The sequence below is a fragment of the Trachurus japonicus genome, chromosome 19 (assembly GCF_045865225.1).
Source record: "Trachurus japonicus isolate A0001 chromosome 19, Traja_1.0".
NCBI lineage: Eukaryota > Metazoa > Chordata > Actinopteri > Carangiformes > Carangidae > Trachurus > Trachurus japonicus.
In genome coordinates this window covers 21,987,379-22,014,036 of record NC_140925.1, presented here as the reverse complement: position 1 = coordinate 22,014,036, position 26,658 = coordinate 21,987,379, and the positions used below count along the sequence as shown (strand labels likewise).

At 42.3% G+C, this 26,658-nt stretch overlaps 7 protein-coding genes and 1 pseudogene across 8 annotated transcripts; 3 read left to right on the top strand and 5 right to left on the bottom strand.

The window, feature by feature from the left end:
* Positions 1–38: 38 nt before the first annotated feature.
* c19h8orf33 (chromosome 19 C8orf33 homolog) lies at positions 39–2,380 on the bottom strand. Its single transcript, XM_085760951.1, has 5 exons — positions 2,135–2,380; positions 1,372–1,841; positions 1,181–1,271; positions 587–733; positions 39–472 (listed from the first exon to the last, which is right to left on the bottom strand). Exons 1-5 carry the CDS (start codon positions 2,160–2,162, stop codon positions 258–260), a joined length of 951 nt encoding a protein of 316 aa, XP_085617077.1. The 5' UTR covers positions 2,163–2,380; the 3' UTR covers positions 39–257.
* A 1,767-nt stretch (positions 2,381–4,147) lies between these two features.
* On the top strand, positions 4,148–6,055 carry h3f3d (H3 histone, family 3D). The gene is made up of 4 exons (XM_085761859.1): positions 4,148–4,207; positions 4,983–5,125; positions 5,326–5,479; positions 5,584–6,055. Exons 2-4 carry the CDS (start codon positions 4,998–5,000, stop codon positions 5,710–5,712), a joined length of 411 nt encoding a protein of 136 aa, XP_085617985.1. The 5' UTR covers positions 4,148–4,207; positions 4,983–4,997; the 3' UTR covers positions 5,713–6,055.
* A 432-nt stretch (positions 6,056–6,487) lies between these two features.
* On the bottom strand, positions 6,488–8,074 carry uqcc4 (ubiquinol-cytochrome c reductase complex assembly factor 4). Its single transcript, XM_085761107.1, has 2 exons — positions 7,865–8,074; positions 6,488–7,069 (listed from the first exon to the last, which is right to left on the bottom strand). The coding sequence occupies exons 1-2, from the start codon at positions 7,948–7,950 to the stop codon at positions 6,724–6,726; spliced, it is 432 nt and encodes a 143-aa protein (XP_085617233.1). The 5' UTR covers positions 7,951–8,074; the 3' UTR covers positions 6,488–6,723.
* Positions 8,075–8,945: 871 nt separating this feature from the next.
* chlsn (cholesin) lies at positions 8,946–20,062 on the top strand. The gene is made up of 5 exons (XM_085760674.1): positions 8,946–9,080; positions 9,157–9,258; positions 16,734–16,945; positions 18,279–18,360; positions 19,287–20,062. Exons 1-5 carry the CDS (start codon positions 8,964–8,966, stop codon positions 19,464–19,466), a joined length of 693 nt encoding a protein of 230 aa, XP_085616800.1. The 5' UTR covers positions 8,946–8,963; the 3' UTR covers positions 19,467–20,062.
* On the bottom strand, positions 9,705–10,984 carry LOC146968002 (G protein-coupled estrogen receptor 1 pseudogene; annotated as a pseudogene).
* On the bottom strand, positions 13,683–15,548 carry LOC146968001 (uncharacterized). The gene is made up of 2 exons (XM_085760669.1): positions 15,359–15,548; positions 13,683–14,894 (listed from the first exon to the last, which is right to left on the bottom strand). Exons 1-2 carry the CDS (start codon positions 15,359–15,361, stop codon positions 13,767–13,769), a joined length of 1,131 nt encoding a protein of 376 aa, XP_085616795.1. The 5' UTR covers positions 15,362–15,548; the 3' UTR covers positions 13,683–13,766.
* Positions 20,063–20,681: 619 nt separating the features above from the next.
* On the bottom strand, positions 20,682–23,148 carry gnptg (N-acetylglucosamine-1-phosphate transferase subunit gamma). 2 transcript variants are annotated; one of them, XM_085760671.1, is made up of 11 exons: positions 22,978–23,147; positions 22,792–22,846; positions 22,640–22,707; positions 22,502–22,556; positions 22,241–22,324; positions 22,036–22,129; positions 21,671–21,785; positions 21,500–21,582; positions 21,262–21,390; positions 21,049–21,130; positions 20,682–20,938 (listed from the first exon to the last, which is right to left on the bottom strand). In XM_085760671.1, exons 1-11 carry the CDS (start codon positions 23,042–23,044, stop codon positions 20,859–20,861), a joined length of 912 nt encoding a protein of 303 aa, XP_085616797.1. In that variant the 5' UTR covers positions 23,045–23,147; the 3' UTR covers positions 20,682–20,858. The 2 variants fall into 2 exon arrangements, with proteins under 2 accessions (XP_085616797.1, XP_085616798.1); XM_085760672.1 differs by having other exon boundaries at positions 20,771–20,938; positions 21,045–21,130; positions 22,978–23,148.
* A 4-nt stretch (positions 23,149–23,152) lies between these two features.
* On the top strand, positions 23,153–26,344 carry tsr3 (TSR3 ribosome maturation factor). Its single transcript, XM_085760673.1, has 6 exons — positions 23,153–23,590; positions 24,075–24,285; positions 24,615–24,808; positions 24,914–25,081; positions 25,595–25,649; positions 26,004–26,344. Exons 1-6 carry the CDS (start codon positions 23,470–23,472, stop codon positions 26,146–26,148), a joined length of 894 nt encoding a protein of 297 aa, XP_085616799.1. The 5' UTR covers positions 23,153–23,469; the 3' UTR covers positions 26,149–26,344.
* The last annotated feature ends 314 nt before the right edge of the window (positions 26,345–26,658 follow it).

The window sequence follows — 26,658 nt, the reverse complement described above, 5'->3', positions numbered from 1 at the left end:
GTATTCTTATTCATTCATAGCAAATAAAAATGATGCACTCAAAAATACTAAATGATTTATTCAGACATATGGTACAAGCAGTAATCGGTTCATGCTTTTGAGTATTGGCACTGTAATAGATTTTCTCCTTTTAACTCCAGCCCAGCTCCTTGTTTCCTTTTCTTTTCGTCACAAAGACTGTCCAGACCCGACTGTCCACTCGCAGTTCAACATAACCTCAGGGGAAAGGTTTGTCTTCAGGTTTAACAGGAACAAAATCAAAGAAAATTGAAGCGAAACTCTTCCTTTGAAGGCGTGAGGACAAAAGCCGGGGTCTCCTCCTGAGTCTGTGGTGTCAGGTCTGTACCCTGGGCTTCAGCCTGATGCTGGTTCCCCTCTGCGGTTGCGGTCTGGGTTTTCTCTTTAGCCCTCCTGCGGAAAACAGGCTTCTTTGGGGAATCTGACACAACGTTGACCTGAGCTGATGCAATTTCTGTCAACATCAGAGAAACCCATCAATTTCAAAGCAATGCAACACAGTTCAAAGGTAGATCTTTTTTTTACACAGTTCAATTTTTTGTTGTTCAAATGAAAAGACTCAACTCACCACTCTGTATTAGTTTGAACTGCTTATTCTTCTCTTCTTCCATTTTCTTCCTGTACTCTCCCGTCATGGCTCTCATCACCTGTCGCTTCTTGACCAGGGGAGCTTTGGAGCTACGGAGCGTCTTCAGGGCACGAGACGCCTCCTCCTCTACCAGGGGAACACAATCAAGGTGTCACAACTCAAATTCAATTCAGTATCTTAATTACACAGCCCTGATTTAGGCCTGAATCCCATTCACACCTAGTATTAAAGGGATAGTAGCATTTTTTTTAAGTGGGGTTGTATGATCTACAAATAGCCCCTAAGTACTTTAATTGCAGTAGAAAGAAGAAGAAACTGTTTTTAAAACCTCTTTTAGGCCGTGAAAATAGGCCGTTTCTTTGGGTCTGTTCACAACACTGTATGTTGTAAATCTCTGGGCAGGGCTATTATGGGCTGGCGTTGGGAGGAGTGCAGAGAGTCTTCTACTGCAATTAAAGTACTTAGGGGCTATTTGTAGATCATACAACCCCACTTTAAAAAAAATGATACTATCCCTTTAACATATTACCTGTCCTAAAAGTGCCATGCTATGTGAGGTAACATCACACTCACTCTGTTTCGGCGTGCCCTTCTGGCATTTCAGTCCCAGCTCCAGTTGCTCGATGCACCAGTCCAGCTCTCTGTTCAGCTGCTCTTCTGAACTCTGAGTTACACAGTCACAGTCACATCGTCACATCATCATCATCAAATAAATAATTCAGAAACCACTATGATTACTTTGGAGGAAAGTATTTCCCACTGACCAGCTGTGTGTTTTCACCTCCACTGCTCCCCTCAGCAGACGTCTGTTGGGCCTCAGCGCTCTCTGGGGCCTTTTTCTTTCCAGACTTCTTTTTCTTCTTTGTTTTGGATTGTGCTGACAGTTCAGGTGGAGAGTTCACCTCCTGCTGTGACGATGGCTTCTCCTCTCGGACGCTCTGTTGGCCTCCCAGACAGGACGTGGACGTGTCCGGGGTCTCTGCTGTGTCCATGTCCTCTACGGCTGTATCCTCAGGGATTTGGAAATTAAAGGCAAAAGCAGATCTCTTTCCAGAGAAGGATACCTGGCTCTGTGTTGGCTCAGTCCCGTCTGATGGAGACGTTTTCTCCTCCTCGGGTGCTGGAGAGCAGCCAGGAAGAAAGTCGAATCTGAAGGAGTTGTCAGTGCGGGTCCAGAGGGGTTTCTCAGCCGTTCCTCCAGCAGATACACAGCTGTGTGACTTTGGTTCAATATCTGAGTGGACAAACCCAACAAACACTACTTACAAGGGTATTACACTGACTTTGACTTGCATTCACCATCCTTACACTTTAATTCTAACAGATGCAAACAAATGTTGAACAAAAAGATAACAAGAAGGAAAACAGTGAAGCTGCTCATGGGTCCTGTTACTTACAATTAAATTAAATTGAGGAGTAATCTAGTCAAATTATTTAAATCCAGGTTCTGATGTCATTAATGACCTACAGTAGACCAAACGCGTGCATGCAGGTGCATAGAAGACGTGCCATTATATTATCATGTACCTATGAACAGCAGCCTTTGCTCGGCCATGCTGACTCCTCCAGTGCTGTAGTTTCCTTTTTCCACTATTTACCTGAACGCCTCAGGAGTAAACTCTGCTCTGTGAAAACATACGGCGTTTTTTAAATCCCGCTATATCTTTCTCGCCCTTAAATTGTGCTGCTTTGGACAAGAAAATGTTTGTTTGTTTTTTCTTCATCTGCCTCCCGTCAACTTACCACTGGTGCGTCGGAAAAACAGGTCCGTCTAGTAACATTTCCGTAATGCGTGTCGTTCCGCTTGGTTATTGTTCCAGAGACCTGTTTAGCAGATATGACTTATTAATCTGATTGATCTGAAGATATGTATTCAACTGTGATTAATTGTGATTTATCAAAAATTATACGCTGACTGACCTTCTGTTATTCATTGATGAAACAGTAGAAAGGGGACATGCTGGAGAAGTTATAGCTGTAAAAAAAAAAAAAAGTATGAACATGCTTTACAGCCACACACACACACACACACACACACACACACACATACACACACACTTAATGGCAGGAATGCTCAACATTTGTAACAAGAATAAGTACAGAAGCTAGTAGACAGTTTCCAACACACATGATCAAACACGACTTTGTCCAAAAGCAGCAGCATCCATGAGGAGAGAACCAGACCCCCGGCCCCCTGCGGCTAAAAGAAAGACAACGCCTGCATGGAGTGTTTGCAGAAGTATTAGGATGAATGAGGACAATTACTTGACATTAGCATCTGCATTATCATCCCGCAGGAACTTGACCGTCTGCTGGTGGCCTGTGTTTGTGCAGTCCAGCCCAGGGAGTCCTTCAGCTCCAACTCAGCATCCTGTGTCTATAGGGTAAGAGACTTTCACACTCTCAACACAGCGTTAAAACATAGAATCTGAATTGTGGTTATACTTTGTAGGTATTTTGTAAAAATCAACTTGTGGAGATTTGACATTTATTGGAGACATGTTTTGTTTCATATGTTTAAATCTGGCCTTTCCTTCAACAGCACACAATTAAACACATTTGCACCAGTAAAAAGACTGCAATTACTGTATGCTAATAAAGCTGATTTTAGAGTAGAGGGTAATTTCAATGACAAAGAAACAAACTGGTTTTGTCACCGGCCTGTCTGCGTGATCTGTGTATCAGCTTCCTGCTGAACCCCTCTCTTTCAACACAGACACAAAGGATCAGATTGTTTGTGCCCTTTGTCTGTTGTCCGATCGCTGACCACGTCCCAAGACTGCACAAGGTCTTATCTAAACAGATGTTGAGCTAGTAAAGCAATTTGATTGGGGACACCATCAAGGTTTTATCTGGAGAAGTATGGTGCTGAAATTGAGTTGCAAATTTGATTTTCACACAATGACATATTGAAGTAGATTTATTATGGAGCTGGGTTTGATGTTCTTACATCTAACTCCAAATAAAAGAAACCTGACCTCCTTACTTTTGTTAAAACACTTCTGTAATGAGTTTTGTTGTTTGTTTGGTTTGGTTTGGTTTGGTGTTGAGGGGATTAGCCTATAGCCAATATGTTTTGAGCATGTCAGTACTGCATACAAACAGAATATCCCCTGTGATTTTAAACTATTGTCCCTTGTCGGTCACCTACCATTAACCAAAGCTTGCTGCCTTTTCAACCTACCTATCTAACAGGGCAGTGTTATTAATTTCCCCTTTCATTTAATGAAAAGAAAGGGTATATCAAGAGATCACATTAGTCATACGAGTTAAGAACCAGAAAGGTATAGGAACACTGTGCAAGAAAAAGCAGTTTCAGCTGTATCAAAATGTATCAATAAACGTGGAGATAGTTATTCAAAAGTAGCCACTTCTTCTTTCATCCTCCTTCAAAAACAGTGGGTGATCCTCATTTATTCCTCCACCAATCACATTCTGCCGAGGATTTCCGTCTGGACCAATCAGGTAACTTCCGGGGCGGGGCTTGATGCCCAGCTCCTCTCAGGCTATAAATACCGCCTCCTGCTCAACCCCCAAGTTAGTATCGTCGTCCTACGCTCGAAGGAAACACGCCGAATTACCGGAAAATAAACACACACGGTAAGATGAAAGGATTTGGTAGTAATAATGTATTTTGTTATCTTTCGGCGTTAATTGTGACTTAGCAGATTGTTTGCTCGGTTTTCTAGGTCACCGAAAAACGTTTAAAACAGTTGGTCTGGCGTTAACCGTCAGTTGACAACAACGGTGCGCGCCTTAGCCAAAGGCTAGCTGTTAGCTCCGTTTAAAATTCAAAATCAAACTTTATAAATCGACAAACTCCATTATATCAAAAACTAAAAGATAAAACCAAATTCCCTGTCCTTGAGTAGTTATATGGCGAATAGCCTCCGTTAGTAACTGTGTTTTTAAATTAATGTTTGGCTATGTGGATGGTAGCTGGCGCCATTTTGCAACCGTCTGTGCTAGCGTTAGATTTGCTCGCTAACAACAGCAAAGAAACGTGTGTGACTTCCATAGCTTAATGGTGGCGGGGCTTTACAGCCGCTTTTGAATAAAAACACTTTCTGCGTGGCCAAAACAATACGTTATGTCCCTTGGAGGAACATCCCGCTCAAATTATCAGGGGGTCACTGTTCCCATTGTTACTGAGCTGTGTTTCTATCAGTAGAAATAGTTTTTTAAATTGAACGGAAGATATTTAGGTCCTCGAAGGGAGGCGAGGACTCCGGTGTCACCGGGAAACTACCTACGGGCGAAGGTACTTTCCCCCCGAGGCGGTGACTCAGACTGGTGCGAGGCGCGGTGTGTGACTGATGAAATATGTACATGAAGTGTGTGGTTGTTGTTGACCTCATCTTTTGTTTGGTATTAGACCCACAGGTGAAGTATGGCTCGTACCAAGCAGACCGCTCGTAAATCTACTGGAGGAAAGGCGCCCAGGAAGCAGCTGGCCACCAAAGCTGCCAGGAAAAGCGCGCCCTCCACCGGCGGAGTGAAGAAGCCCCACAGATACAGGTACATGTTCATCAAGTTGCTGTTGGCAATGCTGCAAGCTGTAAAAGTTGATTTGCTGTTAACTCTGCCAGTCCATATTCTCCACATGCAGCAAAATGTGTTGTGGTTTTTCAAATGTGGTGCAATTACAATGCAGTACACATAAAAAAAAATTGTGCCATTGATGCATAGTTAAAGGCAGCGTTTCTATTTGTTCTCAGGCCTGGTACCGTTGCTCTGCGTGAGATTCGTCGGTATCAGAAGTCCACTGAGCTGCTCATCAGGAAGCTGCCCTTCCAGCGTCTTGTCAGGGAAATCGCCCAGGATTTCAAGACAGATCTCCGTTTCCAGAGTGCAGCTATTGGAGCTCTCCAGGTGAGATTGCACTTGTGTTTTTAACAAGCTGTTCTCACTTGTGAAGTGCCATTCTGATCTGTGAGGGATGGATCGTTAACCTTTTCTCTTTTTAACCTTCACAGGAAGCCAGTGAGGCATACTTGGTTGGACTGTTTGAGGACACCAACCTGTGCGCCATCCACGCCAAGAGGGTCACCATCATGCCCAAGGATATTCAGCTGGCCAGGCGAATTAGAGGAGAGCGTGCATAAATGAACCGATTTTATCTTTTTAGTGGGGATTGGGGGGTGGAAGGGACTGACTGGGGTTTGTTTTGTAAATCTTGAACTATTACCAGCATGTGTACCACTTAATTTGTCATTTGTAGTTTCAGGCATGTTTTTGTACGTCAAATTTCATTTCACTCCTGAACTTTTCTTTCAATTGTCCTGTTTTATTGTAGAGTAGAGCTGCATATCTGTAAATGCTGAAAAGCTAAATATTCCACTGCCTTTCTCAGGTTTGCAAATCTATTTTAGAATCTGGATCTTTAATCCTGTGTTTGCATGTCATAGGATTTCTTGTGCTGTAAATAAACTTTCCGCTACCTCAAAACTGAAATGTTTTATCTTGTCTTTGTGTTTAGTATTGGTAAAGTGCATCCTGAAACCTGTAGTTTGAATTGAAACAAGCAGAGGTGGTGGGATGTCTTAAAGTTAAGTAATGTAATATTTCCATCTGTGATGGATGAAGTTTTTTGGAATGAATACACACGCTGCAATGCTGCTTGTCTTTCAAATACCCTTGTTGACCAACAAATTTGGTGTAATGAGGTCACACAACAGCTTTGTTTGACATCTTCAGTTAGATGTAAATAGTGTATATTGACCTTTAGGAAGTGGTAAAAAGTTGGCAGTTGGTTCAGTATACACACCTGCACATTTTTGTCAACCAGGGTAATGGTGTGAAAGAGGGTTTTAGTTTTGTATGTTACATTTCACTACAGAGTTTATAGGTCTGGTTATAAAACAGGCAGACTAAACCATCTTGTTTGAACTGAGGTATATTTTAATTCATGTTTGTCCTCAATTAAACGTGGCAAGGCAATGCAGTCTAACAAAAATCTATTTCATTTTCACTGAGAAAAAAAAAGCACAAAAAGTTTCCAAGGTACAGGACGGCTTCACTATACCTTCAATGTCGGAACAATGAGTTGGTGCCACAGACACATGATCTTGCAATAAATACAATCTGAAATATTTACATCTCAAGTCCAATATTTGTTAACTGGGTTTGTTTTCTACTTGCTCCTGCTCTTCGTCTGAGAGCAGGCCAGGTAAATGCTCATACAGCTGTTTCTCCAGCTGTGAGTCAATGTCCGTCTCGTCTCTCAGGACACACCACAGCAGGAAGCCGGTGGCCACCAGGCTGATGGGGAGGACCTTCCACCAGGGACGCTCAAAGTGACTCCCCATGGAGCGGTCCACCTTCCACGTCCTGTGGCTGGCTTTACTGGTGGAGAACTTGATGGGCTCGTTCTTCACTTCCTCCTCCTCCTCTGTGGACTTCCTGGACCTGCCGGGTCGCTGAGGGCTCAGAGCCACGGACCTCACACTGTTCAGTCTGATGCTGAGGAGCAGAGAAACACCAGTTAACACTGACTTCATGTGATGCAAACAAGGTACATGTGAAGTACCATGCTTGTGCATAAGTTATTGACAAAATGATATATATAAATTACACAGGGTAATAGAGCATATATTTAAAAACAGTAAACGCCCCTTTAATATTAAAACAGTAATGTAATAATATATAACAGAAATTCTAACCTTTAATTATGGACAAATGTTTAACTGTATATGTAAAAAAAGAGTCTCTACTCTAATGTATTTACATTATTGTTTAAATGTTAATAGGGGGAAATCAAATTTAGTTTTGCCAGGTCCTGAAAACCTGTATGCGTCTCCCCTCCTGTAGGAGGATGTAGAAAAGGAAGTCAGGTGATGTCATCTAAGGACAAGTCCTGCACACGCGCCACTGACAGTGATATAAAGCAACATGCAATAAAATACAGATGAAAGATGAGTCACAATGTGGAGTGACGTAAAGCAATGTGTGTCACCGGATGACTTCATCTGTTCCTTAAGGTTAATGTTACAGTTATGTTGTTGGGAGCTGCAGGTGGTGTTACATGATGTGATCTTAGGTTGGACTATCTCCTGATACAGAAACAGAAACAGAAACATCCTCATGCACTGAACGTCTCTCAGCGCTGGACTGAGATGTTGATTTGTACCTGAAATTAGATGTATCTATAATTACTGACTTATGTGACTGTAAAACCACACTGTCATTGAGCCATAGCCACCATTACATAGTCAACATGCTCTTTATCAGCCCGCCTCAGTCAGATTAAACACTCACCTCACGACTGAGTTGTGAATGAAAACCCCCCGAGCGGCGGAGAGTCGCGTCAGACCGGAGAGAACTCGTCCTGCTGTGGAAGACATGTCGGACAACTGATCATCTTACTGCTCACAACCGTCCGGTCAATGAAACTGGATGGTATTTCTTACCAAACGCTCTTTGGTTAGGTCATGTAACACACGCCGTTGTGCAACCCTGAATTCCTTCCGGTGCAGCTATTGAACACCGGTTTACCCGTTCCTCCACCGACGCATGGATGGAAGTATCAAATACACCCATTGACATTTTTCGTTTTAAGATTATTATCCATAAAAAAAACCCAACAGCGCATCTTGTGACAAAATCATTTTCCATAGCTTTTAAAAATTTTCACAAACCAAAGGATTATAATGGAGGTGTTCAAACAGTTTTTCTAGGTCCGCAAATGCACCATGTGTTGAGATTATTATCTCGACTGTTGTTTTCAGTGCCACGAGTCTTTACATTATATGTTTTTCATTTCATTCCCTAGTTGTTTATTACATTTTTACTCTTTGATGACTATGAAGTATGAACGTACTGCAATAAGGAGGTAATCCCGAGACTTCAGTAGCGTCATAACCGACGGTCTTTGAATCACACACATCCAGACCAATCACAGGACAGAGAGGGAGCTCTCCGTCCAATCACATTCCACGTGGACAACTTCACTTCCTGGTTGAGTTCCCATGCGTCTTCTGTGCTTATCTGAGTGCTGCACGTTTCTGCTGTAGTCCAGGTAAGTTTCATTTAATTAGATTTATAAAAGAACCGTGTGAAGAAAGTGATGTTTGGTTAAAACAGCTGTTTACGTCTTGTCATCGAAATTGACTGTTCAGATTTTATTGTTGCCGCTGACGACGACCTATCGTCACAAATAAAACCTTGAATTAAACAGTTGTAGCTAATAAACGCATTTAGTATTTCTGTAATTAATTGGTTAACACATCGAGTAATATAAGCATTAGTTTGTGTCCCCTGTCTCTTCGTCTGTCCATTTATTACTACATGCAGTGTGAGTGTGTACATGTCCCTAACTTGCAGATGTGTTTTTGTTTAGGAGCAGTAACGTCTTCTCATGGCCAAAGACAAATCTTTGAAATCAGGATCAAATCCTCTGAAGAAGAAAAAGTTAGATGCCGAAGTCACAATGGACTCCGAAGTAAAAAAGAAAAGAAAGAAGATGGAAGTGGAGGTGAGCAGCAAAAGTCTTTAGTGCCTGTTTTAGATGAAATTTGTCACAAAATACTAAATCTGTTAATTTCTCCCAGGAGGCTCCAGAACAGATTCCTGAGGAGACAGTCAGAGCAGATGAGAAAAAACAGAAAAAGGACAAGAAACGTAAGAAGAAACGACAGACAGAGGAAACCGAGGTAAAAGCATTAAGTGACTTATTATTTAGATTTGCTGGTTTAAGTGAGTTGTCTGCTGAACTGTGATTAGTGACATGGTAAAACCCATGGGCGTAACCACGCATTCTTTGGGGGGGACATGTCCCCCCCCAATATTAGGGGAACACCAATCTGTCCCCCAAACCTTAACCTTCACAGATGCTGGTAATATTTACTACCATAGCATTTTATGTTTTAAAACTGAGTGTCAAGGGACTGAAAAAAAATTTAAAGCAGTGAAAGTTTGTTCAGTATATAGAGCTTTTTATTTTCATATTGATTTACATGACAAAAATCTTCCTGATGTTGGATAGGAAATCTGAATCTTCATATGACAAGACACAAAACAAAACAACTGATCTAAAGCATCCAATGTACATAAAGCTTTGTTAACTGATTCTGCACAAGTTTCCACACCAGTCCTTATTTTCACATTGTCCATTAATAGTGAGTGTCTCTACACTTTACAACACAGAATGTCTGTTAATCTGTGCGACCGACCGTACGCAGCTGGTTTTCATTCGCAGGGAGCATAACAGTTTGTGGGAGGATGTGACAGCTTATATGTGTTGACTGGCCCTGTCTGTCACATAGCCTACTGCACGGGCGCATGTGTTTACAGCCGGTACGTAGACGGGTCGTCCTGAGGCTGCTGACTTGTGCAGCTTGGCCCATCTGCTCTTCTGCCGGAGAAAGAGCTTCACTTTATCCTGGAAGGTTTTCCCCAGGAAGCTGTAGATGAGCGGGTTCAGGCAGCTGTTGGAGAAAGCCGCCAGCCTGACGGCATGTCCCGTCAGTGGGTAGTCCTGCCACAGCGTGGTGCCGCCGCCTCTCAGCAGGTGAACGCTCACAAACACGTTCTCAGGGAGCCAGCAGAGGAAGAAGACTAAGACGGCCGCTGAGATCATCCTCAGGGCTTTCTGCCTGGTCGGCCTCCTCATCCTCATCCTCCTCCGTGGACCGCCGTGTTCCCTCTGGCTGCGCCGGAGCACCCGCGCTATTCTCCAGTAGCACAGGCCCAGGACGCAGAAAGGCAGCAGGAAGCCCAGCGTGACCTCCAGCCACTGAATCTGGGTCACGTTAGCGAAGCAGAAAGCCAGTTCTCCGGCGTGCTGAGCCTGAGCTACGGCGAAGGGCAGCAGGGTGAGCAGGGACGACGACGCCCAGATGAGGCAGCAGCTGAGGCGCGCGCTCGGCATGCGGCGGTGCACCCCCCCGGTCAGCGCTACGAAGCGATCCAAGCTCATCCAGGTCAAGAAGAAGACGCTGCTGTACATGTTGACCTGCTGGAACAGGTTCATGAAGGTGCAGACGCCGGCCTTGTCGTAGTAGCCCCGCTTCAGGTTGAAGACCTCGATCAGAGAGTCGGCCACGAGGACCAGGTCGGCCACGGCCAGGTTCACAAAGTAGAGGTCTGGGGCCGCCGGGGGGCCCCTGTGCCCCAGGTTGACCACCAGGATGAGGATGTTCCCGATGAAGCCGACAGGGAAGAGGAAGACGATGTAGAGGGTGGAGAGGACGAGGCTGACCAGGTACCGCTGGTGATCCTCCGTCTGCAGGACGTCTGACACCACGGCCTGCGTGGCGCTCAGGTTCAGAGTGAGATTCTGCTCAGTGACGACTCTGTAGCTCTTGTACATTGTCATTTCCCTGTTCGCCAACCATTAACTTTCCATAGTTATTAGTTCTCTGAGGATTTGTTGCGTCTCTTTAGTCCGTGGTGCCATCTGCTCCTTCCCACTGGTCTTTGACGTTCAGTGGAGTTGATGCACACTCATTGATCTGGACAAGAAGAAGTGCAGTCAACAGATTGTCTTGACAGTGGACAGAACTTCTGCACACCATCATAGAAAGATGAAATTACATTGAACAACACCAAGCATATACTGTATCACCTGACAATCACTCTGGAAGTACAATACAGTAAATACAATTGATTATAACAATGCTTACAAAATGTAACTGACAGTAGCATGACATTCAGACATATCAGATACAAACCTATAAAGCTCATAATTGTCTTAAAACCACAGTTTGCAGCAGCTTTGAAGAATCCTCTGAAGTTAAATGCAGCAGTTATGAATCTCTCTGTATTGCATTATGATTCATTAGGATGATATAAAATTGTAATTCTAGCATGTCATGGTCATCTAAGGGTGATGACCTTTTGCAGCGTTCCTGTTTAGTCGGGACCTTCTCTTTACTATACAAGCTGTAGTTGCTCTAGCTGTTATACTACGTTTACTTTAACACCTTGACATTAACAGTGGCTTTAAAAACTACAAGGCACAACCAGACTTGTCATCATAAACTCATTTCTGATACACACTTTGAGCACAAAAAGTCTCAACTCACCATGGTTTCCTTGCACCACATGCAGCCTGCCTGTCCTTTGGTGATGACCATGAAAGCTGAAGTCAAAGTAAATCCAGAGATGAGCTCTGCTCTGGTGCCACCCACCGCTTACAGCAAAAAAAAAAAAAAAAAACCCAAAACAAAACAGAAACACACAATGCAGGCACTCACACACAAGTTGTATCTTCTTAACTCAACATGAAAGTCACACATTTCATAACAGCTGCACTTAGTTCCTCAGTTCCTTATTCAGTATTCACAATACTCTAAGTATTCACTATATGTGTTTTTTTTTTTTACATGGATGTGTTTCAGTGCATGAATAATTATGTCAAACTGGGGCAGCCAACTTGGTCAGCACTCGTCATGAAGCGTGAACACGGCTGCGATGGTGTAATGTGAAAATATATAAATAGGGGAGTCAGGGGATTTTTAGGAAAGACAGACGAGTGGAATATTTACACAAAACAAGATGAAGGACAGCGAGGCACAGTTTTACACCGTCATCTCCTCTCTAGCCTCAGGCTCTAGAAAAGACCAAAAAAAGCCAGTTTATGTACAGTAGCACCTGTTTGAGACGGAGGGTATTGTCATGTGTTTATGTTGTGAGGCATTGCATTTAATTTTTTTAAGATAAAATAAGAATTACTTAATTAATCCCCAAAGGGAAATTCATTCAAGCCTGATGGCTCTGCTGCAGGACTGAGAGGTTCAGAAGATCCTTCATACGAAGAGAGAGCCGTGATATGTGATTTTCTCATAAGAAGTTCTAGATGTTTGATTTTTGTTGCTTCTGCAAGTAACAGTGTGAATCAGGTCTGACCTTTCACATAATGTCAACTTATGCAACGTTGCTCCTGTATTAATTTTCCTACTGGTCCCTGGTTTTGTGCCACTCCTCGCTGGCACCGATGCAACATATGATCCATGCAGGTTGATTGTTCCCAGAACCTGTGCCCATCAGTTCCTTGAAAAGCCTCGGACAGTTCACAGAGTCCCGCTTGTCTTTTCATTAGCTCTTTAATAGATTTTTTTTTTTTTTTTTGAATTACAAGAGTATTGACACCCTTGGCCAAAACTCGGCATCTGACTTTTATTTTCCAAGACTGCAAGTTTCCTATGTGGTGTTCTGGCAACTACAGAGATTTTCCCATTTTGACAAAAATGGGCTTCTGTACAAATCATGTTGACGCATGCGGAGGCTTTTATTATAGCCTTAGTAATAATTGACATTTTGTAGATGTTTAGCATGGCATTTATTTTTTAGTAAAATACAAATGTACAAAACAATATGTTGAAATTTGAAAACAAAAAAAAACTTTACAAGCTTCCACCCACTGGAGACAGTAAAAAGGAAAATGCATTTATGTATATTTATTTATATAGAAAAAAATCTTTTACAGGCAATTGAGAAGAAAAAAACATGCATGGTAAAATTTAGCTTAAAGGGATAGTTCACCCAAAATTCAAATTTCACTCATTATGTACTCACCCTCATGTCAACTAAGAGCTGTGAGAATTTTCAGAGTCCTCCGTGCCTTCTCGGAGTTACGGGGGGGTCCGCGCAGCAGTATTCGTCCATATAATGGTTGTCAATGGATACCAACTTTCTTCGTCCAAAAAGACACACCAAAAACATCCAAATACCTCCATACTGCTCGTCTGTAATGTCCCTCTTGTATTGAAGCCCCGACATGAGAAATTGTTCTGAAAAAAATTAAATAAGTCTATATTTTAAGCTTGTTTGTAGTGTAGTTCCCAGTGTCTCAGTTCACTGCCGGCGGAACAATTTCTCATGTCGGGGCTTCAATACAAGAGGAACATTACAGACGAGCAGCATGGAGGTGTTTGGATGTTTTTTGGTGTGTCTTTTTGGACGAAGAAAGTTGGTATCCATTGACAACCATTATATGGACAAATACTGCTGCACGGACCCCCCGTAACTCAGAGAAGGCACGGAGGACTCTGAAAATTCTCACAGCTCTTAGTCGCCATGAGGGTGAGTAGATAATGAGTGAAATTTGAATTTTGGGTGAACTATCCCTTTAAGAAAATGTCAAACACATCAGATCCTAGAAATCCTCAGGGTGATGCATCAGTAGAGTTCTGTCCTCACCCTGGAGACCTGTTGTCCTCTATGACTCTATGTCCTGCAGCGTGTCAGTGATCTCTATGTGCGGGGCGATGATGTTCCTGTTGGGCTGCGTGTGCCCCGGGCTGCGACAGCAGTCCCTCAGCTGCCTGAACGCTCCCTGGAGACTCTCCCGACACGGCCGGTGCAGCAGCAGCACCAGCAGCAGACTGGCGCTGCTGCCGGAGAACAGCACCAGCTCGGCCACGCTCAGAAAGGCCCGCTCATAGCTGCTCAGCTCCACCTCCCTGCTCAGCTGCGCTGCCCTCACCAGCACCACGTTGTAGAACAGCAGACACGCAAACACGACCACGGTGACGGTCAGGAACATGGGACCCTCCTCCGAGCCGGAGAGGAAGCGTCCTTTAGACTTCCACTGCCGGACGCAGCCGCATATCAGAAGTCCTAACTGGAGCGTGTAGGGGATCAGAAAAGCCAGACACAACTTAGCGGCTGCGTACGAAACACCGTCTTTGACCGGGTCCACGAAGCAGTTTGTTATCTTCTGAAGACCCTCGCTGGGTCCACGGACCCCAGCCAGCAGCAGGCAGATCAGGACCGACGCCCCGATCACCAGAGGCGCGCAGACCGCAGGCTTCCTCAGCAGGGCATGGGATGGAGGATCGAGGGTCAGCACATAAGCCATGAGCACTAAGACGAACAGGCCGCACAGAGAGGCCGTGTTGATGAAGAAGGAGAGCGCGGCGCAGCCCAGGCCCGTGGTCTGCAGGTAGGCGGGCCTGGAGGCCACGGCGTGGAGCGACAGGAGCAGCAGCAGCAGCTGGATGCCACAGAAGACCCAGAGCAGACAGTGCAGCCAGGCCAGCCGGCGGTGGGCCCGGTAGGTCTGGATGAAGCTGTAGAGCAGGAAGCAGCCGGCCACCAGGCCCAGACCTGCAAAGAAACTGTAGACGTAGTTCGCTCTGGACACGATGTCGCTGGCTGCTGTTAGGTCAAACACAGGAAAAACAGTGGTGGAGGTGGAGGTGGAGGTGGAGGTGGAGATGAAGGCAGAGGTGGAGGTGGAGGAGGGAGTGGAGGTGGAGGTTGCGTCCATGTCGTCCTCAGTGATGGTAGAAGTGTTGGGAAACGGAGGCCAGGCCGTGGTGAACAAGTCTACGCTTTGATTCGCCTGTAGAGACAGAAAGAGAAAACGCCCACTGATGACATCGTGTCCTCAGCATCACCCTCCTGTTTGTCAAGCATTTCCTCCCATCAGGGGATGAACAGAAAAACCATTTGACCTGCTCATTTCTCTAAATCAGTTGCTTGGAAACAAGTGGAAATAACAATGTTTACAGGTAACTGAACTCACTGGCAGGCTGTTTTCTGTTTACTGTTACTCAGCCTATGAATCATCCTCCACAGGAACTTACTTACAACATAGGATGTTTCCTTTCTAAATAACCTCAAAGTTCAATGAAATTTTAAACTTCACAGATCTCAAAAATAATACATGTATAGTGCTAAGTAGAGTTTACAGTGGCTCAGTAGTGCGCCTTCTTCATATATTGCACTTCTGCATGTCCCTGTTGGCCAGTCTTTGTCTGCTGCTCTTTGAGGAACTTGCTCAGTAAAACACATGTTTCCACTTACCATTTTTTTTTGCTGTCGTCACCGCCCCGTCTCGTGTTGTTTGTACTCACCGGCCCAGACGCCGTGTATCTGCTCAAAGATCTGAAAACGATGCTCGGTGCATCGGCACGAGCGCTCGCTGCGAAGGGCTGTTAGATTTCTGCGAGCAATACCGCGCCAGCATACTTTCACAGTGACTTTGTGGCCATGTGATCAGAAATCTTTTCCTCCCCTCCCTCTTTTTTTTTCTTTTTTTTTCATCACCGTGCTGCTGACTGAGTCCGTTAAATCAGAGAGCATACTGCGTCCCTTGTTTAACTTCCCCTGAGAGTTAAATGCAGTAGCTACTGGCTCCAGCAGTGAAACACCTTTAATTTAATAACCTTCATTTGGCTCTTTTACTTCTCTTTGGAGCTAAATTTGTTTTTAAGTTTGAAGTCCTTATTATTCTACAGACAAACAGGAAGGTGGATACTCAATTTTGTTCTTTTGCAAAGAGAAATTATGGCAGTTTGTTTTTCTCCGTGGTCGTCTTTCAGCCCAGTTTTTCTGTCTTGACACTGAAATGCAACTTGTGTTTCGATTCAGAATGTAAGCACGCAACGCAGGTGTTTATTTTTAAACAGGGCAAGCACTGAAGGGATGTTGTGCAGTACGGTGAAGTTTACCACAGAGTATTTGTCTCAGATGCTGACCTGATATGCTGCAGGTTGATCTTTCTTTATATTCACAACAGAAGTGATCTCAGTGCACTTTTCAAATAGAGCAGCTCTAGATAACAGCACAGTGATGAAATAGAAGTAATGTTTATTTTGATAACAGCAACAATAATGTTAAAGGTAACTGAATTTCTCCTACTGATGTAAATACTGACAAAGCGAATAACAGTTTTATTGATTATAATTTAGTTTAGCAGCAGGTGTTGGACAGAGGGAGGTTTGTTGTTGTAGATCTGGACTCTACAGTTCTGGAGATGGGAGGATCTGGAGAGACCAGCAGAGAGAAGGGGGTGGGGGGCTTTGGCTTAAGATACAGGAAACGTCCCTTTGAGCTACAGCACGACAGGAAGTGATCCAAACCCATAAAGTGCACTTGTCTTTTACACTGCAGTGTAACAAAATGTCACATTTATTTTCAACACAGTGGAAGTCAGATGGAGATGTAAGAGAGTCAGCTCTGCACTCGACCAGAAAGAAAACTGTCAGGAAGTGGCTGCTAACATACACAAAAAGTGAAATGATTGTTTCAGGTTTTCTTATCTGAGTCTGTGTTGGTTATTTATGGGTGTTTGTTAATGGTTTAAAAAACAACACTGATAAGAATAAACAGTATAAAAAGGAAGGCCTGTTAATGTAGATAACTCCCAGGGGCCTTTTGTTTTGATCCGCTGTGACAGATTTCAGAGCCGCCCAGTCACCCTGAGGCGACAGCCGTCCCAGACGGAGAGGAGGACCTGAGTCCAGAAGAGAGGCGGGTCCTGGAGAGGAAGATGAAGAAGATCCTGAAGAAGGAGGAGAAGAAGAGGCTTCAAGCGGAGGGAGAGACCGTCCCCAAAACAGAACCCACCGGACCCACGGCCCCTCAGCAGGCCCTAGATTACCTCACCTGGTAAGAGCTGCTGTCATCACCTCTTACGTAAGAAAGCATCGATCCAACTCCATATCTGTTTCTGTTACCCATGCAACCAGGAAGCAAGAGGAAGATGGCTGGAAAACACTGCACATGTGCAATATTTACTTGAACTTTTTTTAGCCGTTTAGGCCTTGATGTGCATCCAACACATGATGATGATGATGGCCAGGTTGACAAACTGACCATCATCAAGGCTGTTGTCCTCCGCTGCTCCCGCTAAATATGGTAACTGACCTTGTAACACAGGGACAGAGAATACATGAAGCCTGTAATGTAACACAGTCCTCAGTCACTTTGTCAATCTTTTTCTGCATTTGTCACAAAGATGGTTATTGTTGTAGCTCTAGATTCAAAGTGTCTTGTATCTTCAAAACAAAACAAAAAACCAACCAGTTTGAAACAGGATCAGTTTACTAGTCAGCACGATATCTCCTGTTGCTCTGAGGAAGCTTTCAAACATCTGTGGAAAACACCCAGATGTGGTCATGTGGTCATCAGGGTTATCTCAGTTTGACACAACATATTTCTAACAGAAAGTCAGCACTGCATACTGGTGTTGGGAAGATGTTTGTGCTCACCAGGTAGCCCAACTCTAATGAAATCCAAGTTGCATTGTGGGAAATGTTTCAGTTTCTGTTTAATTTATTTGACATGGGACAATGTACATTAATAAAACATTGTAAAAAAACAAATGTAAATGCACCAGAGTTAGCTAAAAAAAAGCTAGTTTTCATTGCCAGTCCCTCTGCCTGATTGTAAAGGGCAACCTTTAAAAAGAGCAACAATGAGGTAAAATACCAAAGACACATTCGGTACACATTAATAAATATACGTTTGTAAGACAATAACACACATTTGCAATGGCACAAGGTAGTTAGTGCTCATAATATAATCAGTTCTTAGTGCTCACATCATAGGGCCAGAATCACTATAACTATCTGGTTACTATGTAATAACTATCTGGTTACTACATATAGGAGAATGTGAAGTGTCAGGGTTTTTTCTTTTTCTTTTCTTTTTTTAGATTTAGATTTGTTTCTAATTATCTCCTAACCAGTTTCTTATGAGCTGCACAACTTTACGGAGGACAAATTCTGTTTATGCATATGCAAGGACAAATACAGGAAATATTGTAAAGCTGAAGTCGAACGTTACAAGATTCAGAAATATCTTGTTGGTGAAGGTGCATCTTATTCGAACATGCGCAAGTTCATGATGTCATTTCCCACTCCTACTCGTATTGTATAGTTTCTGTTTTATACTGTGGTCGACTGATCTGATGCTGCAGTGGTTTTCGTTTTGTTTGCAGCTGGGCTGAGAAGCGCACCGAGTGGAAGTTCCAGAAAACCAGACAGACCTGGTTACTGCAGCACATGTTCAACTCTGACAAGGTAAAAAACTGCCCACATGACCAAGAAGGGTTTTTTTTTGTTTTTTTGTTTTTAGTTGAGGTTAGAGCATGGAGGCGTTGACCTCAGACTCGTACTTACTGTATAAGTGTGTGAGTTACACCCACTTTTGTCTCCATTCAAAAACTTTCATAGCAAAAGAGAAACAGCTTTTTTTTAAGTCAGGGTTCTTACCCTTAAAAAGTCTTAAAAGGCATTGAATTCATTAATCTAAAAACAAGGCCTTAATTGGCATTAAAATGTCTTAAATCAATTTTTCAAAAGTCTTAAAAATGTTAACACATGGTAAGTGGGATTTTATGGTTGTAATTAGTCTCAAATCTCAAAATAATTGGTAACATTCCGACATAGAGAAGTTAGTGGCGGCCGTCAACGCTAAATTTCTCATCGCCACCAGCTCCCGAGTCAGTGTTTTGTTTTTTTTTCTTTTTCCAGACTTTTTATGCATTTATTTTGAAAGGACAGCTGGAAAGAGACACAATCCAATGTTCATGTAGCAGTCACTTTACCTTAGATAGCATAGGAAAGTGGGTAAAATTGTCCCTAACCCTATGTAATTGATGTGGTGCTTTTTTTTTCTTTTTTCTTAATTTGTGTTTATTGTGAAGTCGGTCTTAAATTTCATTTCAAGTGGCTTTAAAAAAGTCTTAAAAAGTCTTAAATTTAACTTGGCTTAAGCTGTAGGAACCCTGTTAGTATTCTGGTATAGGTATAAAGTGAGGAATGGATAAGATTATTTGCCAATCAAATCAAGTGTCATTTTTTCACTATTAATGTTTTTGAACTGTCTTCCAATACATTGATAGTAGATGCTTTTACAATTACTTCAACTTAGAATTATAATACTACTTATTTCAGATGTATTTACATACTTATTACTAACTAATACTAATACTAGTTATTGTCAGATTCCAGATGAGAAGTTCTCGGTGCTGCTGGAGTACCTGGAGGGGCTCCGAGGGGGAGCGAGGGACACGACAGTGAGCAAGGCCTTGGCCCTGGTGGAGGAGTCGGGGACGGCACCAGAGGACGAGTCGGTCCAGCAGAGGGCGCACAGAGCCAGAGAAGTCATCCAGCTGCTGTCCTGACCTGCAGCACCACCCTGCAGGGAGTTATTATGGCACTCAGCAGAAAAAGACTGAACTAATGTTGATCAGTGGACTGACTGACCTGACCTGATCTCGGTTTACGACTAAAACTGTTGCTTTATTCGTTGTGTTTTGTAATTGACCTCTGGAGTAACAAGTATTTCTTTGTAAAATATAGTTACAAGTTCCACTCAGAGGGCATTAGAGGCCTGGGGGTAGTTGATTATTATCACCCCAGATGAGTTTAAAAGATAAGGTCTGCTTTCGGCAGTATGGACCGATGAGGAGAGATGTAAAACCTCCACGGATGAAACAGAAAGCTGCGATCTCTGGAGTTAAAAGTCTCAGGAATGTTTGTAGTCGAGACATGTTTGTGCGTGTCGAGGCCACAATCAGTGAAGACACTGATGAGCGGGACTTTTCTTACCCACCTTAGATGTAATCACTATGACCACATTTTTAATTTTGGTGGAAAAAAAACAACAAAAAAAGCCTGAAGGAGACCAGCAGTTCATGTTCCACACGTGCATCTGAAGTTTTGTACTTTTTGCTATCAATGTAAACCTTGTACTAAAATTAAATCTTACCCATCAAGTATGTGCTGTGATTCTAACATAATTTCATGCAACATAATATCCCATATAACCAAGCTGTGATCCTCTCTACAGTAAATATAGGAGCTGCAGTGTAACACACACTTCCTGCACATCAAAGACACATGTTGTTTTGACTCTTTATTTGTGGTGTAGACTTGTCACAGGAAGGAAAGTCTCTGTATGTAGAGAAAGGGTGATGACCTAAGCTCACTTCCTGCATTCATAAAAATACACCCAAACACAGCACACTTTGCATTTAAATACTTCCCCCTCACTGTATCAAGCTACACATGTAAATAACACAATCTGTGAAGATTTTTGCGCCACGTTTGCTTTGGTTTGACACGCACATGGACAAATACCAGGCATAACAAGAAAGTTTTGTTGTGTGTTTGTTTCTTGAAACCCAGAACAGACTGTAAATACATTCTTATGGATATTTATTGTGTCAAAACATCCAGGATGAAATAGAGTATTTGTCTTCATTTTTTTAAACAATTTCTAAGGAGTCATTTGTTGAGTGTTGTGCATTTACCGTTCCATTTCCATCATTCTTCATGTTCCGTGCTTACAGAATCTGAAGCATGGGCCCTAATTAAGGGTCTGCAAAAGTCTGATGTTTGTAATATGTAAAGAATTTCAGTTTTTTTCCAGTGTCGCTTGTTCAGATGAACATTTAGTGCTGTCACCAGTGACAGGAATGTTGTAGTGACGAGTCTCTCTGTCGCTCATATTGACTGTCAATATCCAGCCGGGTGCTTCCAAATGAAGGCCGGAAATTTACTCCAAGTGACTTTCAGAGCTGCTCAAAAAGGGCGGTGTCTCCCCTCAGGTGTTGATCCTTAACCGTCACATCTGCTGTGCCTTTCGCATTCGCTTCATCTGTGACATACATAGATAGTAGATGATATTACACACAAGACTTAGTAATTACATACGGTGCAAAGTTTAAATAAGTTGAAGACAGCCGAGTGAAATAGACTTACTTGGCTTTGAATCAAAAGGAATATTGTGTTGAGTGAGGAGAGCGCGCAGTCTCTCGATCTCTTCTCTCTGTTTTTGGAAATCCTGCACAAAAACATGAACTTGTCATGTACTGTATATTTAAGCAGTGATAATGTGGTAATAATATTATACTCATTTCTTTTGGGTATTATTTTGGAGAGAATTTAAATCTCTGTATAAATAAATACACATACCTCAGTACATTTCTGTAAAGAGTTGTGTGTCTCTGAATTGGCTGTAACATCTGGTTGCTTGACCTTTACTTTTTGGCTCTTCAGGAGACCAGCATCTTCAAAGATGTCCTTCAAAAGATTGTTGTATCCCTGCAGCAAATACACACATTGTGTTAGTTAGTTTACAGGCCAATTACATAGATTACTTAAACTGGAATAAAGGGGGAAACAACTTTAAATAGCCCAACAGACTACTTACCTGCTCAGTAACGAGACCTTCATAGCGAGCCTGCTCAGCTTCATCCCATTCTCTTTGCAGTGCCTCACTCAGGGTTGGATACACTTAAAAAGAGCATGATCAAAGGATCAGAAATCCCTATTACCACTGACTTTGTCGATTTATTCTGTAAGATTGTTTCTTTTGTCTTACCTAAAAGAGAATGAGGATGGCAAACAAGCGGGGTCTCAAAGGTAAGCGAGTACACACAGGTGCTGGGCTCTGAGACTTGAGCCAGTTTGCTATTTGTACTACAGACAAAAATCACCTACAAAACCAGAACACAGAAGAGTCAGACAACTCGTTGGTTAGTGTCAATATTAAATTGGGACTTTGCGTTGATATATTGCTTGTCGAAAGTTGTTTATCTGAGTTTAGTGTTTAGGGCTTCACTCATCTCCTGAGGTGTCACTTCATTAGTATTGTGCTGGGCAAGAAATACAAAAAGAAGCCAACTGGAGCCCTAGATTCTGTTAAATGACTACTAGAATATGTTTATATGTTTAAACCACACTAACCTTTGTTTCTCTATTTCTGGTTCCACAAGTGTCCCCGTCTCTCATCCACATTCCTGTGAAAGTGTTGTTTACTATTTCCCACTCCTGCCAGATCCTGTGAGGAACACACAGCACTGTAATCACTCTGCGCACTCCAAATCATTCACACATCCATGTTTATAAAAAATATGTAAGCATAAATGTAGGTAAGGTAACAGCATCTCACCCCAGTATCCCACTGTAGGCGTTCCACCTGAATGACTGCTCATGTTGTGTGATGTTGTGAAATGGACAGAATTCATATTTATACCTGCAAAGGGAAACCGGATCGTTGTGCGTTAAGCAGACAGACAATCTTGCAGACATCAAGTCTGATGATGAATAAAGCAACTAGTGTCCAATAGAGGTTACAGTAGAGAGCCTGTGAAGACTTATTGGGGTTTTAAAAACACAAATGTAAAGCTCACATAATATTCAAAATACTCACGTTGACTCTGTGAGACTGAAGCACTTTCCTGCCAGCCGATGAAGGTGCACTGGGCCTAAGAGGAAAACATTAATGTTATAATGATGAATAAACCCAATGAATCAAAGTAAGGTTTAAAATGATGATAAACAATTTTACCAGATACTGGACATGGAGTGACTTTGGGCTGTAGCCTGTTTCCCTGAGCCAGAAAAGGGTTGTTCAACCTGCACACAGAGAAACTCAATCCAAGCTGCAGCTATAACATCAATAAAGCGTTTTTATGACAGACATGTTTCTGCTGAACATACCCGAATGTGTTTGGCTCCTCCACTATTTTCATTTTACCGGCGGATCCATGGTTTGCTGTGTGAAAACAGGTGGATATCAGCGTCAGATCAATGGACACGGAGCAGCACAGAACAACACAGCACCGTGTGGAAACATCTGGTCTGGTGTTGTGGTGAGAAAACCAAACACACTGCAGAGAAACTTACTGAAAAGAGACACGACGACCATCCACAGCTTTATCACACTGGAAATCCCCACACATAAAGTGTTCATGACTTGTTTTTAAAGACTAAAACGTGATGCCGTGGTGTTTTCTAGCTATAAGTTACTTCCCTATCTTGTTGGTCGTTTGTCAGGTGACAGGTCATGTGATCAAAATAAGACCCGCGCATGCGCAGTAGGTTTCTCTGACGACGTGGTTTCCACACTACGCAGTGGCGAATGCAACTAAACTGTAATTTATCTGTTATCAAAAATAGTAGAGGATTAAAAAGCCAATACTGATTGTATCGTGGTAGTATCTATAATATACTATTACGCAACGGGAACGAGTACTTGTTGTGATTGGTTTTTTGACAGATGCTACCGGTGCAGCTAGCGCGCTAATGCCACAGCATGTAAACACAGCTAGGTAGTTTGGTTTGAACGCTTCCTCTATCTCACAGACAAACGAGTTGTTCCCCACCTGGTGCAACAACATGGGACGAAAGAAACAGGGCAAGTTTGTTCGCTCTGACAACAAGGGCAAAGACAAACGGCACAAAATGAAGGGGAAGACTTTAGAGGCCTTTACAGAAGAGATGCACACTGCTTTTGAAGGTGACCACGCATTGATTTTTACCATCCAACAGCTTATCATTACAGCTGCTTTGTGTTTGTCTTGTGATTGATAAAAGACACAGATTTTACAAAAAGTATAACAGTACAGTACACCCCTTCAAAACATTTACAGAAATATTAAGAGAGGGGTCAATTATAGTAAGTGAAGCCATGTATGTAAAGGAGGATTAATGTATCACTGTGAAGTCTTGGATTTGTATTGTGATGATTTAATGTTTGAAAGAATATTGTTTGTTCATGGCACTTATGGCACAATATGCTGATGTGAAATGTGATGGCACACCACTGATGTATACTGTGTAGATCTTTAATGGTAACTGATTGGTTGAGGATCAGAGTAGATGAGGGTAAAGTCTGAGAAATGAAAACCCTGATAGTATAATCACCCTGTATTTGAGTGACACTGTTGATATTAACAGTATACTGTGCTCTTTGTCCTCTTGTCACTGCTTTTTTTCCCCAGCAAGTCTTCATGTAGAAGAAGGAGCAGAAGCCCCTCAGGTGAAACTACCTTGTCCACTTGCCATGTGGGAGTTGGGTCACTGTGATCCCAAACGTTGCACTGGCAGAAAGTTGGTGCGCAAAGGATTCGTACGCAACCTGCGCCTCAATCAGAGATTTAATGGACTCATACTGAGTCCAATGGGCACAAAGTATGTGACACCAGCAGACAGGTGTGTTAAGTCTTCTTCCGTATTACTAGATAACATCTTACATGTAAAGAATATATACGTTTAGTTATTATTAATTGTTATATTAACACATGAGTATGAATTGTAAGATCCACAGCCAGGCCAAAAAATTTGCATATGAATTCCATAATGAAATGAAACTGAGAAAACCATGTGTAGGCCAAACAAGTAAATGTATGTTTTGTTTGATAACTGAATACGGTTCATTTATGATTGAATCATGTGAGCACTTCTTCAATAACACATCTCTCATGATGTTGTCTGAGTTTTTATATGACTGTGATTTAAAACAAAATGTTCTTCACGCACAGAGAGATTGTGGCTCAGAATGGATTAGCAGTGATCGACTGCTCCTGGGCCAAGCTGGAGGAGACTCCTTTCAGTAAGATGGTTGGGACTCATCCCCGGTTACTGCCATATCTTGTAGCCGCAAACCCGGTCAACTATGGCAAGCCTTGCAAGTTATCTTGTGTTGAGGCTTTTGCTGCTACATTCTGTATTGTAGGTAAGGTTATAGCTTTACTTGTTCAGGAATGATGCACCGTATTGTCTATGTTGTTCCACTATTAGTTATGGCAATAGGAATCTAACATATTATCTGAATTTGCAGGTTTTGAAGAACTGGCAGTGCTCTTATTGAAGAAATTCAAGTGGGGGATGGTGTTCCTGGAGCTCAATAAAGTTCTGCTTAAAGGATATGCTGCATGCAAGTCAGAGGAAGAGCTGCTGTCTGTAGAGCAGGAGTTTCTCACGTCCAAACCAGAGGAGGAGGAGTTTGGTAAGTTGTGGGGGAGAAATGTGTTGAGATCTTATCTGTTGTTTACCATACATCTTTATAGAGAAGTGGTGGCTAAGTGTCATTTTGGTTTTTGACTCCATCTTTCTTCATCTTCATGTTGCCCCAGAATAGTTCTCTCACTTTTTTTCATTAAAACTTAATTATTCTAAGAGCTCTCCTTAAGATCATAGCATGATTGTGAGTAAGTGCATTCTCAGAAAATTGACTAAAATATAATATAATATAAAACACTGGTGTCGTTTCTTTTAAGGATGTTAAAATCACAAAAAAATGGCCTTTCCTTTGACTGATCTCAAATAATTAGACACAATAACTATGGTTATTCAAGCGCTCTATAAACAAAATGTATTATTTTATTTAGGTGTATTTGATTGTATTGAACCATGAAACTGTAATTCTCCAAAGGGCAATGGATGCTGCTGCTGAGTTATGACCTGTGTTATAGGGGTGATTTTCCTTTTAATGAAAGCTAAACATTGGTCTCATTTACAGATCCTTTTGATGTTAACTCGGGTGTAGAATGTAGGAATCTCAACAGACATCATTGGTAAGTATATATAGCATTAGATTTATAGCTTCTGTCAAAGTGACCAACCCTCAGACAGACATAGTTTGTGTGCAAATCTTGTATTAGTGATGCATACGTTGATGGATGGATAATTTGTGCTGTTCTTTTCATTTTATTGTGGAAATGTGGTTTGTTTTCATGTCATTTTATGCAACTTTGACATTTGCAAAAGAAAGTGTAACCTGTTGTCAGCTAAAATAAAATAAACAGTAAGCTTTGATTGGGAAAGTACCAGATATTCTGAAAAACACATCTGTTTGTCTGGTGTTAGTTGTTCAGGGATGTGGTTACTAATTGAATTCAAGTCCATAAAACTGTCATCTCTGTATTTAGCACTCCTGAAGATGATGATTCTGGTGAGGATACAGACACCTCAGAGGATGACGAAGAGGGGACAGAAGATGAGAAAACGGAAAGCAACGACAAGTCAAGAACAATCCCAGATGATGATGATGATGAAGAGGAAGAGACTGAATGAAAATCATCACACTTGTGTGTTTTTCAACCATGAATCCCTTTAAAACAAGGACTTGCAAAACTTGTTTCATTATTATTGTTTTAATAAAAACTATTTTGGGCTATGGAGATTTGTATCAAAAAATATAAAGATTCATAATTTTTATGTTTTAATGTAAATACAGACCTAATAAATTCATATTTTCAACCTTCATCAATTTTAAGTTGTATATTGAGATATAAGGTTATCACGTTTAGATACACCCTGTTGAGTTCCCTGGCTTCAAGCAGCCGCTTACACACTGACTTTGAGTTAAAACGTGTAGAAAAACACCCCTAAGTCGATGAATTGCATTATTAGAAAATCTGAAACACACCACGGACAGACATAATAGTTTGTGAAGCCACGTCTACTGTGGTATTTGAATATCAACAACTGCTGCCGTGCGAGCGAGTCCATCCCTATCAGCAGATGAAGTTGAGGAGTCGGTTGTAAATGTGGCGAGGGGGGCGGCCACAGCGGGACTCTCCT